Below are 16,508 nucleotides of genomic sequence, written 5' to 3' on the forward strand. Positions count from 1 at the left end.
TCTGTTGAGTCAGTTGAGTCATGATCATTTATCAGTCAATGAGTAGACAATCAAGGACTCGCTCAGATGTGTGGGACTCAAAGGTATTTGGTGACAACACATGCAAGAAGCGCTTCACAAGTTGAGTCACGAGTAGATTCTAATGGATCTATGAGTCAGTTAGATCACTGCAAGAGAAGGATTCTTTCTGCACTGAAGTCACAGGGACTCACTCCGAGCTGTGGGACTCCATGAGTTAGCTCAGTTGGAATAAATTAATTAACATCACAGTCTTTAAAGGATTTTTCAAGTCATAGGAAGTGACTCAGAACCAACGACCCATGTGGTTGTGAACGAGCTAAACTCCTCACAGAGGACTGGAACCAGCGACCCTCCCTAGTCCTGGATGAGTTGGACCGGAACACGACAGGCAAGAGTTATTGCTGCTCAGAACCAGAACCAGGTCCAGGTGGGTCACGCCCGCTCAGCTGTCAGAATCAGCTCAAGTGTCGGTTCAAAGCAACATGTTGGAGTCGTTGACGTCAACTCGTCCAATAAAAACTCTGATGAGAAACATTTGAACGTCTGGGATCTTGAGACCTGCGTGACCTTTGACCCGGAGAACATTCACAGATGATTGAATAAAAAAGTTTCTTCGTCACTGTTTGTTTTAAATGTTTGTTTTTAATTCAGGATCATTATTTTATTATTGAATGAATTCTATTTTATTTACTTGTATTATTGTTTAGACGTTTATTCATTTTGTTAAATTGATGATTTATTGATTAAAACAATTATCAAAAATATTAAAAACCTTGACAAAAACTACGAAACATTAAAATTGTTTGACTGACGTGAACCAGTTTGTTAGTTATGCAACAGAGAAATCAGAGGCAACGATCGAAGGCAACAATCGAAGGCAACAATCAAAGGCAACGATCGTAGGCAACAGTCGAAGGCAACAATCGAAGGCAGCGATCGAAGGCAACAGTCGAAGGCAACAGTCGAAGGCAACAATCGAAAGCAACGATCGAAGGCAGCGATCAAAGGCAACAATCGAAGGCAGCGATCAAAGGCAGCGATCGAAAGCAACAGTCGAAGGCAACAATCGAAGGCAACAATCAAAGGCAACGATCGAAGGCAACAGTCGAAGGCAACGATCGAAGGCAGCGATCGAAGGCAACAGTCGAAGGCAACAGTCGAAGGCAACAATCGAAAGCAACGATTGAAGGCAGCGATCAAAGGCAACAATCGAAGGCAGCGATCAAAGGCAGCGATCGAAAGCAACAGTCGAAGGCAACAATCGAAAGCAACGATCGAAGGCAGCGATCAAAGTCAGCGATCGAAAGCAACAGTCGAAGGCAACAGTCGAAGGCAACAGTCGAAGGCAACGATCGAAGGCAGCGATCGAAAGCAACGATAGAAGGCCACGATCGAACGCAATAGTCGAAGGCAACAGTCGAGGCAACAATCGAAGGCAACGTTCGAAGGCAACGTTCGAAGGCAACGTTCGAAGGCAACGTTCGAAGACAACGTTCGAAGGCAACAATCGAGGCAACAATCGAAGGCAGCGTTCGAAGGCAACGTTCGAAGGCAACGTTCGAAGGCAACGTTCGAAGACAACGTTCGAAGGCAACAATCGAGGCAACAATCGAAGGCAGCGTTCGAAGACAACGTTCGAAGGCAACGTTCGAAGGCAACAATCGAGGCAACAATCGAAGGCAACGTTCGAAGGCAACGTTCGAAGGCAACGTTCGAAGGCAACGTTCGAAGGCAACAGTGGAAGGCAACGTTCGAAGGCAACAGTGGAACGCAACAGTCGAAGGCAACAATCGAGGCAACAATCGAAGGCAACATTCGAAGGCAACATTCGAAGGCAACGTTTGAAGGCAACGTTCGAAGGCAACAGTGGAACGCAACAGTCGAAGGCAACAATCGAGGCAACAATCGAAGGCAACGTTCGAAGGCAACAGTCGAAGGCAACAATCGAAGGCAACGTTCGAAGGCAACGTTCGAAGGCAACGTTCGAAGGCAACAGTCGAGGCAACAATCGAAGGCAACGTTCGAAGGCAACGTTCGAAGGCAACGTTCGAAGGCAACAATCGAAGGCAACAGTGGAACGCAACAGTCGAAGGCAACAATCGAGGCAACAATCGAAGGCAACATTCGAAGGCAACATTCGAAGGCAACGTTCGAAGGCAAAGATCGAAGGCAACGATCGCAGGCAACGATCAAAGCAACAATGAAGCTCATATGACAACAATCAGTCGAGAAAACCTTCGGGTCTCGCTCGTCGTGCGTCGAAGACACTGATGTTCAGGTGCAGGTCGACGTGTTTCTCGCGGAGGTCAGAGGTCACACAGGAAGTGGGAGAGAGAGAATATATCGACGTGCAGGAGGAATAATGTTATTATCTGGTGTTGAATATCAACTGATCCTCCACTTCCTGTTACCAACACCAGGACGTTGATGGACCTGCTGATGGAAGCACGAGGGTTCCTGAACGCACCGTTATTGCATTAGTTTTACAATCCTACCTCCAACACCACTGATAGTGCCACACATGTGTGTTTTCCTGCATCAGAGTCTCCGACCAATCAGAGCCCGGATACACTTGAAGGTTCGACTCTGGCTCTCTGGTCATTATGACTCTCCTCTCACTTTAGACCCCGCCCGGGCTGACTGACAGCTCCGCACGAGCATCTGATCCGCAGTTTGAGTAAAGAGCTGAGAAAGTTAAACGCTCAGAGGTCAACCTCGGGGTCAAACCGCGACCCGGACGAGCCGGTGATGAACAGATGGAGAACATTGAGGCTCTGGTGATGGAACGAGTGAGAAACAGACGCAACATTGGAAGCGAAGCCTCGTTATTTCTCTTAATTGTTTCCTGACCTTTGACCCCCGTCTCCTTCTCTTCCCCGGCGACAGGCGAGGATTTAGGAAGACGGAGGGACCAGGTGTGGAGACGGAGGAGAGGAAATTGTTCCCACAAGTCCAGAGCGACGACGTCAAAACGTCCTGACGTCGCCATGGAGACGCCGGAACGTTTACACAAAATAAAAGTTGAACGTTGTCGCTAAGATCATGTGAACTTTAAATACGTTTGGAATACTCTTTATTTTAAATTAAACTATAGATCAAATGATGTACTTTATATATGTTTGCTGCATATTTAAATGTACTTTTTAAATGAATTACATGGAAATAATGAAAAAATATCTAATTTACCTTAAGAATGTATTTATTATATTTATTTATTATGAGAGAAATAAATCTGATGAATGTTCACAGACACGTTTGTTTCTAATATGATGCGTTCACGGACTGATCACAGTGTGTTTCTAACATGATGCGTTCACGGACTGATCACACGTGTGTTTCTAGCATGATGCGTTCACGGACTGATCACACGTGTGTTTCTAGCATGATGCGTTCACGGACTGATCACACGTGTGTTTCTAACATGATGCGTTCACGGACTGATCACACGTGTGTTGCTAACATGATGCGTTCACGGACTGATCACAGTGTGTTGCTAGCATGATGCGTTCATGGACTGATCACACGTGTGTTTCTAACATGATGCGTTCACGGACTGATCACAGTGTGTTGCTAACATGATGCGTTCACGGATCTTCTCTGTGAATGATTCCAACTGTTCATCTCGTGAATGTCACTTTCATCGATTCTTTTCAAATCTTTTCATCTCAGTCCAACTTGTGTTGTCGATTATTGTCTTAAACACTTGCACGTGTGGACGAGATCTTAGTCTGTGCTACAGCGCCCCCATCAGGTGGTTTCTGGACTCACACCAGCAGTATTTACTAACATGTCAAGATTTGTTTCTAGAATTGTTTTGAAAATGTTTCCTTTTCTGAAATATTAAACTCGGATTCACTCACATCCGGGTCTTTTCTTCCCCACATTGGCCATGTTTGTAGTCATGACAACAATCATGTTGAAGATGAAGAAAATATCAGTTTATTTGTTTTTATCTACAAAAAATTCCCCGAAGGAGACTTAAATCTATCCATCCATCCATCCATCCATCCATCTATCCATCTATCCATCCATCCATCAATCTATCTATCTATTTATCCATCCATCCCTATCTCTCTCTCTCTCTCTTTCCATCACTCTCTCTCCATCCATCCATTCACCCATCCATCTATCCATCCCTCCCGCTCTCTATCATTTCAGTCAAATCGTTTAGACTGTGCAATGGCTCCATCTTGTGGCCACTAGAAATATGTGCGAGCGCCAGATGCTAACAGCTAGCATGTATCTAATTGTCGTCTTATATTCGTTCATTCTCTACCAAACATTTTCTACTCGAACTATCAGAAGGTGGATCTCATGTGACGCTCCAGGAAATGTTTACCTGCTAGCCTAGCTAACGCTAACAGAGCTAGCTGAACTTGATGAACGTTCATGTTGAAGGTTCTTGAATCAACTGTTGTCCCTCAGGTCCTCCGAGAGCGTCCAGTGGAGCTCCAGGTTCCTCCTCAGCTCCGACAAGTCGCTCCTGATGTCCTCCAGGACTTCCAGCTGGGTCAGCTTCCTGTCGATGGACAGCAGCAGCTCCACCGGGGAGGGGCCCGCGAGGGCCGCCGGAGCCACCGGAGCCGCTGGCGTCTCTGCCTTCAGTTCCAGGATCTTCTCACAGTACAGGTCTATGAAGTCCTCCAGATCCTCCAGACTGCTGTCGCCCCGCTCGTCCTTCGGGAAGTCCGCCGACGGCAGCGACCGACCGAGCGTCTGCTGCCGACCCTCTAGTGCGGGCCAGCCAGGAGTTTGCGTGGAGAAGGTCAGCAGGTCACTCGTGAAGAAGCGCCCGAGGTGGACCGGACTTATGCGTCCAAGACCGGAGAGGAACGTTAGCAGACGAGACAAGGAGCTTCTGTCCAGGACCATGAGACGTCTTTCTGCAGGAACCACCAGTTGATGGTCATGTGACGTCACACACTCGCCGTCTGCAAACACACACTCGTGTGAGTCATCGACACACCATCGTCCAGGTCATGTGACTCTTGATCACATCAACTGTCAATCTAGATGATTCTAATGAGTCCCACAATTATTACTAAAGTTTGTCGAAAAAGGAAGTGACTTGAGAACTGAACAAACTGGACAGGAAGTAGTTTAACTCAAGTGGAAAGGAAGAGATTTTAACTAAACGAACCAGGAAGTGACTCAGGGAGTCCTGAGGAAACTTAGGCTGTGGATCCGAGTCGCTCCACCTGTCGACCAGGTTTAACAGCAGCACTGACACAAGTTGCTCCAACAGGAAGTGACACAAGTTGAGCTTGTGTAGCTCCAGTCGTGTGTGTTGCTATACAACTACACAACGCAGAAGGTCATGTGACGTTAACAAGAATGTGTTGGACCAGCAGAACCTTCTGATTTGACACACACGTCAACACACTGAGTGACCTACCACAGCTCCGGTGACTCCCTTGAAGCGTGGAATGGCTTCTCCACACACTCGCGCTCATGTGACCTTCTGTCGCCAGCGTCTCCTCGATCAGGGCCATCAGCTGCACCACCTGACCCCCCTGAGTCCAGTCGCTGTTGTCCAGCACGTGGTACCTGTCCTGGCACCGCCGGACCAGGGTCTGCAGCGGCTCGCCCTCGCTCTCCAGCCGCTGCTCCACCCACGTGTCGCCCAGCCAGTCGCCGTGGCTGAAGACCACCACGGCTCGGTGCCACTGACCTTCTCCCAGCTGCCGCACCAGGTCTTCTAAGTGCTCGTGTGTGAAGGACGAGCTCAGGTTCACCACGAGCAGGAAGACGCAGCGAGGAGCCGTGGCCAGGAAGTCAGGGGTCACCTTGAAGCGGCCGGTTGTGTCCAGGACCACCAGCTCCCCGTTGCTGCGTCGACATATCCGTTCGGCGCAGGAGGTCGTCTCAGTGAAGGCGTGTCTGCTCAAGATGGTGTTTCCACAGGAACTCTTGCCAACATTCCTGCCTCCCACGAGAACCAGAGTCACCTCTCCGGTCCTCTCTGGAAGGTCATCGTTGAAGGTCAGTGGACATGAACCAACAGACTGGATAGACTCACCAAAGTGTGACGACGACTTCTGCCGCCGCTTCCTCGCCCGTCTCTCCCCGGCGCTCGCCGCCTGCATCCACTTGGTCTCCTGCAGCTGCCTCACTGCCCTTGGGCAACAACGGCTGGCGAAGGCGTCTGCGTCCAGCTCCTCTATCCTCCCGATCAGCTCCCTGACCTGGAATCCGTCTCCTCTGGTGCGATTGTTCAGGACGTGGAACCTGTTGGCGCACCGGTCCACCAGCCACTGCAGCGGCGCTCCTTCGCTCTCGATGAACTTCTCCGGGGTCGTCGCTCCGAGCCAGTCCCCGAAACTGAACAGGATGATGACACGACACCAGATCTGCTCGTGGATCAACTCGAGATGCTCCTGGATGGACGTCCTGTTGGTCTCGCTGAAGGCCCGGTCCACCCGGATCACCAGCAGGAACACATGCGGCGAGAACGTTGAGCTGAGCCGCAGCTCTCTGCGGTCGAAGGCCGAGGTCTCGTGGCTGAAGTAGTTCCTCCACCAGCCCGGAGTGTCCACCACCGTCACCTGTCTCCCGAACACCACACCTGTCTCGGCTGAACACTCGGACGTCCTCCTCGCTGCTCCCTGCTCGCCTGCTCTGCCCAGGATCGTGTTCATGGTCGACGTCTTTCCAGATCCCTTCGCTCCGACCAGCACGATCCTCATGTCAGTGACCGCCCGCGACTTCTCTGGAGGACGAGGACACATCGAAACCGTTTTTCGTACTGAAATGATCTATTCACAAATCTTCCGGCCTCTAGACGGCAGCAGTCGTTACGTCCTCCACAGCTAAAGGAAGAGTGATGACTGAGGACCAGAGGATACATTGAGTCCAGCAGCTTTTAAAGCTGATGTTTGGACATATTTTGGTTTGAAAACAAATTAAAGTAGTAGTTTAAGAGTCATGTGGTCTGTAAATACTACAACAGCAGAGTCAAGTACTGGACAATACTACACATATATACTTTTTACTACACTATGACAACACCAGAGTCAAGTACTGGACAATACTACACATATATACTTGTTACTACACTATGACAACACCAGAGTCAAGTACTGGACAATACTACACATATATACTTGTTACTACACTATCACAACACCAGAGTCAAGTACTGGACAATACTACACATATATACTTTTTACTACACTATGACAACACCAGAGTCAAGTACTGGACAATACTACACATATATACTTTTTACTACACTATCACAACACCAGAGTCAAGTACTGGACAATACTACACATACATGTATATACTTGTTACTACACTATCACAACACCAGAGTAAAGTACTGGACAATAATACACATATATACTTGTTAACACACTATCACAACACCAGAGTCAAGTACTGGACAATACTGCACATATATACTTGTTACTACACTATCACAACACCAGAGTAAAGTACTGGACAATACTACACATATATACTTGTTACTACACTATCACAACACCAGAGTCAGGTACTGGACAATACTACACATATATACTTGCTACTACACTATCACAACACCAGAGTCAAGTACTGGACAATACTACACATATATACTTGTTACTACACTATCACAACACCAGAGTCAAGTACTGGACAATACTACACATATATACTTGTTACTACACTATCACAACACCAGAGTCAAGTACTGGACAATACTACACATACATACTTGTTACTACACTATCACAACACCAGAGTCAAGTACTGGACAATACTACACATATATACTTGTTACTACACTATCACAACACCAGAGTCAAGTACTGGACAATACTACACATATATACTTGTTACTACACTATCACAACACCAGAGTCAAGTACTGGACAATACTACACATATATACTTGTTACTACACTATCACAACACCAGAGTCAAGTACTGGACAATACTACACATATATACTTGTTACTACACTATCACAACACCAGAGTCAAGTACTGGACAATACTACACATATATACTTGTTACTACACTATCACAACACCAGAGTCAAGTACTGGAAAATACTACACATATATACTTGTATCATAATAACAACCCACTCTTGACACACAGAAACGTATAGATCTTATACCTTTCATGGCAGATCTGTGCTCCTTCATCCTCCTGAACCTCAGCTGAGCCGCCTCCTCTATCCTCCTCTTCTCCTCCTCGACCTCCTGCAGAATATTTCCCTCCATCTCGAAGACTTTGTTCCCATTTTCGTGGACAAGCTGCTGAATCTTCTCCAGCAGCTCGGCAGCTCCAGACTCATGAAGGCTGTGTCGTCTTCCTCCACATTTGTCGAGCAGGCGTGCGAAGCCGGACTCCTCGAGGTCCTGGGTCCTTGTTCCTCGGTGGTCCAGGGTGAAGACCAGCAGGCAGTGGCTCCAGACCTTCTGGCCCAGCAGCTCCACGTGCTCCTCCAGCGCCCGCCGGCGCCGCTCGGACAGGAAAGAGCTGGCCTTGACGGTGACCAGGAAGACGTGCGGCCCAGGAGGACAGAGAGAGAGGCTTCCTAGGATCTCTCTCTTCACCAGCCGGGTCGTGTCCCGGGAGCTGAAGTCGCACCACCAACCCGGCGTGTCCACCACCGTCAGCCAGCGGCGTCCCACCAGGCCCAGTCTTCGGGTGCAGGTGGTTCGTTCTTTGGTGACAAACTCTTCCCGACCCAGGATGTAGTTTCCCACAGAACTCTTCCCCGAGTTCCTGCCGCCCAGAAGAACGAGGTTCATCTGGGTCGAGGTCAGGCCGCTCACTGGAAACACAGTGGGTTTCATTTGTAAGTCATTCATATTTGTAGAGCTTTTCCAGACCAGGGTCACAAAGTACTTAAACAATCGAAACAATACTCAATAAAATACATACTTTAAAGATCAAGATAACACTGAGAACCACACAAGAGTCTCAGAGAATCAAGATCAAATAAAAGTGTGTTGAGATGTTTCTTGAAGGAGTCAGTAGATCATCGAACACAGAGATGGTTCCAAAGCTTAGGAGCAACAGTCTGGAAGGATTTCTCTCCTCTGGTCCTGAAGCGTGTTCAGGAACCATCAGTAGATTCTGATCCACAGACCTCAGAGCCCGAGCTGGGGTGTAAGTCTGGATCAGATCATGAAGGTCTGACCATGAATAGATCTGAAAGTAAGAATTTTAAAATGATCCTGAAAGAAACTAGTGAAGGAGAAATGTGAGTTCTTCTACTAGAGCGGCTCAGAGTATGAACTGCAGGCGAGACAGATCCTTCTTGTTTACACACAAAATAAACTGTTACAATATTTTAAACGACACAAACACATTATAAGATCATGTTGTGACATCATTACATTTATTTTCTCCATTGAAACAGTTTGTGTCAGTTTTGTTCAGTGTTGAACTAGAGACATTTGTCAAACACCAGGTTACTCAGTTTGACAGACTGACATAAGTCACTCAAGTACTGACTCAACCCTGAACTTTATCATCAACAATCACCAGAGTTTGACTTTTGTCCACATTTAGCTTCAAAGTGTTTTCACTCATTGTTTGATTTCTAACAAATCCAGACTCACGTGCTGCGACTTCACTGCACCGTCCAACCGGTCCGAGCGTCTTCATGTCTCTCAAGAACCAGGGAGTGTCTGGTTTATGGGTCTGAAGGTCGTCTGGAGCGAGTCACAAAGGAGTCGCCTCACCTGAGATGACTCACCTGCGAGGAAGCATCACGTGTTTTTTTATTTGTTTTATTCTGGCGCCATTAAACATTCAAACTATGTTTACAACTCTGCCAATAAAAGTTGATGTGTTTTTCACTGATAACAAAATTATGATCATGTTTTTGTTTTAAGTCCTTCACTGATTTTTAAACATTCTTTTTGTGTTTTCAATCAAATGTATTTGTTTTTTTTATATAAAATGTTTCAAACCTGGTATTTGTTGATTCTAATGCACTATTTTTAACTTATTAATGTTTATACGTTTATATACATTCATTCTATGCAATATTTAAAACAGTATGTATTTATTCTGTTTATACTATGTTGCAGTATTTTTAACTTATTAATGTTTATACTTTTATATACATTCATTCTATGCAATATTTAAAACAGTATTTATTAATTCTGTTTATACTATGTTTCAGTATTTTTAACTTATTAATGTTTATACTTTTATATACATTCATTCTATGCAATATTTAAAACAGTATTTATTTATTGTGTTTATACTATGTTTCAGTATTTTTAACTTATTAATGTTTATACTTTTATATACATTCATTCTATGCAATATTTAAAACAGTATTTATTAATTCTGTTTATACTATGTTTCAGTATTTTTAACTTATTAATGTTTATACTTTTATATACATTCATTCTATGCAATATTTAAAACACTATTTATTTATTGTGTTTATACTATGTTTCAGTATTTTTAACTTATTAATGTTTATACTTTTATATACATTCATTCTATGCAATATTTAAAACAGTATTTATTCATTCTGTTTATACTATGTTGCAGTATTTTTAACTTATTAATATTTATACTTTTTTATATACATTCACTCTTTGCAGTTTTTTTTAACGGTTGCCAAGCAACGACATTTCGTTGCCAGGTTCACTGCAATGACAATAAAATAAAGTCTAAAGTCTAAAGTTGTATTATTGTTTTCTCACAATAATGTTCATCAACGTTCTCATGTCACGACGTTAAACCGTAAACTTCCGGACATGCGCGGAGGATCGATTTCACGGACCCACGCCATGTGACGTCAAGTATGTGTGTCGAACACTATATCACGCGTCACATGATCGCGTCACGACGACGACGACGAAGAATCGATTATCGCGGAGAATCATCAGATAAATGTTCTGGGAGGAAACAATAAGACAAGGTGTTGACTTCCGCCCTCAAGCCCCGCCCACAAATCTGTGCGTATAAAAGCCCGTCGAGTCTGTGGAGGTGAGCAGAGCAACATGGGCGTCGTCATCAGAGTGGAATATTGGTGAATATCTTCCCTTGTAGTGTGTTTGTGCGTCAGGAGTGTGTGCGTATCAAGAGTTTTTGTGTGTCAAAAGTGTGTGTTCAGCCCCGGACGCTGCTGTTAGCATCGTTAGCCTGATGCTAACCTGACGCTAACCTGACGTTAACCTGATGCTAACCTGATGCTAACCTGATGTTAGCCTGATGCTAACCGGCTGTCGTTGTTGTTTCAGCGGCGCTTGAGGCTACGAGCCCCGCTACCTGGAGCTCGCCTCTGCCGTGAGGGCTGAGTTCCGTGATGCGGAGGTTTCAGGCTTCGTGGGGAGAAGAGGTAACACTTGTTTACTTGTTTACTCGCCTGTCAATGTTGTCTTTCTACAAACATGTCCATGTAAACAGTGGCCTCCGTCACGTGACCAGAAATGAATCTATAGAATATAAAGGATGTGATTAAAAAAACGTTTTTACACGTTTTAAAAACACACTGAAGGGTAAAGTTTCCTAGTTTAATCTTAAAGTGATTTATTTAATTAAATGTTCGAATCAATAAATCTCTGATCACGTATGATGGTCTCCTACGTCATCACGTGATGATCGATACTTTATCAATGTGTTGTGTTAAAACACACGTATTGATCAGTTGTGTTGTATTAAAAAAAAACTCGTATTGATCAGTTGTGTTGTATCTAAACACTCCTATTGATCAGTTGTATTAAAACACACATACTGATCAGTTGTGTTGTATTTAAACACATGTATTGATCAGTTGTGTAGTATTCCAACAGTTGTGTTGTCGCCCGCGGGTGTTGCTTCAGTGTGTCAAGCGAGGAAACTGATCTAAGCGTGTGAAGAAAAACAAATTCAAGCTGAACTTTCACAAATTAAATCTCTGCGGTTTGTTGGACAAGGACTATTCTGTTCCTTCCGCGGCCTCCTTTCCTGGAACTTCCTTTAACACAGCTGCACCATCATGCGCTGACCACAAGGGGGAGTCCATTGATTTGAAAGTGACAGATTGTCATGTGTTGAATATTGAAGTCGCCATTGAAAACCACTGAACTAATGGTCCCATTTAAAACACTTGATCTGTAAATATTGTTAGAATTTGACATATTTTTCAAATATAAGAATTAGAACTATGATTAAATGGAATTTAATCTAATTTGTTGTTAAATTTAAACTTGTTTATACTGAATATTTAACATTTTCATACAATATTGTGTTAATACTTTAAAGACAATCGAACTACAATGAAAAGTACATTTATCAGTAATATTTTCAAACGTCGTGAAGCTTCTAAATAACTTTAAACGCGTGTAAAGTGTCTGTTACTTTGAATTCACTTCGTTCTCGTCTCCTGATGTTACAAAGGATCAATAAAGTTTATTTAAGTCTGATGTTTGTTTACAATGACTCATGAATATAAATATGTTTGTTTCACAGGAAGTTACGAGGTGGAAATCAATGGAAAACTTGTCTTTTCCAAGATCGAGACGAGCGGCTTCCCTTATGAAGACGACGTACGTAGCCTTTACTTTATTGATTGGTTTTTATTTAGTGAATTTAATATTTGTATTTCATTTGCTTTATTAACCTTGTTTTAATGTTTTTGTATTTTATTCTTTTATATACTTTTATTTACATTATTGTATTTGTTTTACTGGATATATGAATATATATAGTTAATCTTTTATTTTATATATTTATTCATCCTAATGTGTCTATAAACCTAGAACAAGAAACCATGAGCGGCGTTGACTCTGGTTTGGTCCCTCCACAGATCATGGCCGCCGTGCAGAACGCTCACGACGGGAAGCCGCTAGAGAAGATCACCAGGAGCCGCGCGCCGTGTGTGATCATGTGACCGCCTTGGCTCCGCCCTCGTCCTGTGGCTCCGCCTCTGCAGGCTGATCATGACTGTCGCGGCCCAAATGTTCACGGCCGCGACACGATGCAAAACTTCCTGTGGAGCTGGAGTCCAGGAGCAGAGGTTCATGTTCCACCGCCATCTTCAGCCCTGTGACCTCGACCTGTGACCTCGTCCCGGGACCTCATCCTTGAACTGGACTGAGAGTCGATCATGCGATGAGATAATAAACAAGATGGTTTTTGAACTTCGTTGGTGATTCTTCTGGCGACACGTGTCCACACTCTGAGCGTCCAGCAGGGGGCGCACCTGAACCCAGTGGCTCCCCTTGATGAGACGGGTCTGGGTGTGTCGTGACTTCATGTGCTCAGCAGATATGAGTCAGGAGTGATAATGACGTGGTCAGGGGCCCAGACTTGACATGTGTCACTCATTGATCTCAACATTCACTGGATTATTAAATGTTTCCATAAATGTTAATCAATGATGACGTAGTAATTTATATATTATATAATTTCACGTTCATTTACATAAACCGATTATTTCATGTGTTCGGGTCGTGGGGGCAGCAGCTTCAGCAAGAGGTCCAGCTCTTTCCAGGAGACCCCAAGACTCTCCCGGACCAGATGAGTCGCGGTTAGTCCAGCATGTCCTGGGTCTGCCCCGTGGTCGCCTCAATCTCTCGATCCATTCTTCCCTCACTCGTGAACAAGACCTTGTTCCTGCTGAGAACCATGAAAGTCATGACCAGACTCGTGGAAAAAGTCCTGACAAACTTTTGCTGGAAAGACTTGATACCAGAAGTTCTGACTTCAACAGAGACATCAACAGCGTTGACCCAGCATGTGTGGACCCTCAGGATCCTTCACTTCAACCTGCCACTCAGACTCTGGAGGTCCAGATGACGTAACCAGTTAAATGGATCAGAACTTTCTCCAACTCAAAACTAAATCATTGTCTTCAACCCTCTAGGTCCTACTCAGGTAAACCTCAACCCCTCAGACACCTGTCATTAAACCCTCAAGAAACCTCAGTTCATCGCTGTCATCGACCAACTCATCAAGAAAACTGTCTTATCAACTCAAACCCATGATCAATAAACCCATGTTCAATAAACATATGATCAATAATCCTATGATCAATAAACCCATGATCAATAATCCTATGATCAATAAACCCATGATCAATAAACCTATGATCAATGAACCTATGATCAATAAACCCATGATCAATAAACACAAGACCAGGTGAAGACAATAACAATCAGCAGGAGAACACAAGACAGGTGAAGACAATAACTTATCAGCAGGAGAACACAAGACAGGTGAAGACAATAACTAATCAGCAGGAGAACACAAGACAGGTGAAGACAATAACTAATCAGCAGGAGAACACAAGACAGGTGAAGACAATAACTTATCAGCAGAAGAACACAAGACAGGTGAAGACAATAACTAATCAGCAGGAGAACACAAGACAGGTGAAGACAATAACAATCAGCAGGAGAACACAAGACAGGTGAAGACAATAACTAATCAGCAGAAGAACACAAGACAGGTGAAGACAATAACTAATTAGCAGGAGAACACAAGACAGGCGAAGACAATAACTAATCAGCAGGAGAACACAAGACAGGTGAAGACAATAACTAATCAGCAGGAGAACACAAGACAGGTGAAGACAATAACTAATCAGCAGGAGAACACAAGACAGGTGAAGACAATAACTAATCAGCAGGAGAACACAAAACAGGTGAAGACAATAACTAATCAGCAGGAGAACACAAGACAGGTGAAGACAATAACAATCAGCAGGAGAACACAAGACAGGTGAAGACAATAACAATCAGCAGGAGAACACAAGACATGTGAAGACAATAACAATCAGCAGGAGAACACAAGACCGAAAAGGACGGACACAGAAGGGAGCAGGTTTCAAAATAAAAACAGGAAACACCAAGAAAAACACACGAGACGTAACAATTATTATTATTATAGTTATTATTTGTATTATAATTATTATTATTTTTATTATTGTTATTATTATTATTATTGTTATTGTTGTTATTATTATTATTTTTTTTTTTTTATTATATTTTTTATTATTTTTATTTTTATTATTGTTATTATTATTATTATTGTTATTATTACTATTATTACTACAGTTATTATTATTATTATTATTATTATTATTATTATTATTATTATTATTATTATTATTATTATCTCATAATATCTCTGTATTATTTCTCTTGTTCTTATTTTATTTTGATTTTTTTTTTTTTGGCTACTGGAAAAAAACAATTTCAATAAAGTTTTACCTTACCTTACCTTATTACTATTATTATTATTATTATTATTATTAAGAGGCTGTAGATCTGATCCACAGTTCCACGACCAGAACCACATCAATCCTCTTTGATCTGACGCTCCATTCCAGGAGCTCCCAATGACCAGGGAGGCTGAGACACAGTCTGGAGGTTCTGACCCGACGACCATGAGATGTTGAGACGTGTTCCTTGAGAAGCTCTGGATCTAAATGACCCACGTCAGAGAGAGAGAAGATCCACGTCAGAGTCTCCTGAGGCTTCAAGATGGTGGATCTAGAAGGTCATGGAGGATCCAAAGATCAACACGGTCCAGAACCACAACAAGGAAGCTTCTTCTGAGGAGACTCTGACGCAGGAATGTTTGGTCGATGAAGGACAACTAAATATTTCTATTCAAATACTTAACTATTGTAAGTAAGTAATTTTTATTTATATATATATTTTCCAGACCAGGAAATTCAATAAAGTATATACTTTAAAGGTCAAGATAAAACTGATAACACAACAGGAGTTCCAGAAAATCAAGGAAAAGCCTGAACAAATAAAAAAGTCTTAAGATGTTTCTTAAAGGAGTCAGTAGACTTAGTGTATTTATATGTCCCTTTAGTGTATTTATGTGTCCCTTTAGTGTATGTATGTGTCCCTTTAGTGTATATATGTGTCCCTTTAGTGTATATATGTGTCCCTTCAGTGTATTTATATGTCCCTTTAGTGTATTTATGTGTCCCTTTAATGTATTAATGTGTCCCTTTAGTGTATTTATGTGTCCCTTTAGTGTATGTATGTGTCCCTTTAGTATATATATGTGTCCCTTTAGTATATATATGTGTCCCTTTAGTGTATTTATATGTCCCTGTAGTGTATGTATGTGTCCCTTTAGTGTATGTATGTGTCCCTTTAGTATATATATGTGTCCCTTTAGTGTATATATGTGTCCCTTCAGTGTATTTATATGTCCCTTTAGTGTATTTATGTGTCCCTTTAATGTATTAATGTGTCCCTTTAGTGTATTTATGTGTCCCTTTAGTGTATGTATGTGTCCCTTTAGTATATATATGTGTCCCTTTAGTATATATATGTGTCCCTTTAGTGTATTTATATGTCCCTGTAGTGTATGTATGTGTCCCTTTAGTGTATGTATGAGTCCCTTTAGTATATATATGTGTCCCTTTAGTGTATATATGTGTCCCTTCAGTGTATTTATGTGTCCCTTTAGTGTATTTATATGTCCCTTTATCGTTCCAAAGCTTAGGAGCAACAGTCTGGAAGGATTTCTCTCCTCTGGTCCGGAAGTTCAGGAACCATAAGTAGATTCTG

General features: G+C 43.1%; 2 protein-coding genes across 2 annotated transcripts; one reads left to right on the plus strand and one right to left on the minus strand.

Moving 5' to 3' along the window:
* Positions 1–4,111: 4,111 nt before the first annotated feature.
* Positions 4,112–9,649, minus strand: LOC148064712 (uncharacterized). The gene is made up of 5 exons (XM_087809815.1): positions 9,585–9,649; positions 8,129–8,791; positions 6,041–6,730; positions 5,417–5,983; positions 4,112–4,952 (listed from the first exon to the last, which is right to left on the minus strand). The coding sequence occupies exons 1-5, from the start codon at positions 9,628–9,630 to the stop codon at positions 4,429–4,431; spliced, it is 2,490 nt and encodes an 829-aa protein (XP_087665941.1). The 5' UTR covers positions 9,631–9,649; the 3' UTR covers positions 4,112–4,428.
* Positions 9,650–10,845: 1,196 nt separating this feature from the next.
* On the plus strand, positions 10,846–13,109 carry LOC148064713 (migration and invasion enhancer 1-like). Its single transcript, XM_087810045.1, has 4 exons — positions 10,846–11,017; positions 11,229–11,326; positions 12,439–12,515; positions 12,776–13,109. The coding sequence occupies exons 1-4, from the start codon at positions 10,989–10,991 to the stop codon at positions 12,857–12,859; spliced, it is 288 nt and encodes a 95-aa protein (XP_087666171.1). The 5' UTR covers positions 10,846–10,988; the 3' UTR covers positions 12,860–13,109.
* The last annotated feature ends 3,399 nt before the right edge of the window (positions 13,110–16,508 follow it).

This window comes from Callionymus lyra, chromosome 15 (genome assembly GCF_982586985.1).
Source record: "Callionymus lyra chromosome 15, fCalLyr1.hap1.1, whole genome shotgun sequence".
NCBI lineage: Eukaryota > Metazoa > Chordata > Actinopteri > Syngnathiformes > Callionymidae > Callionymus > Callionymus lyra.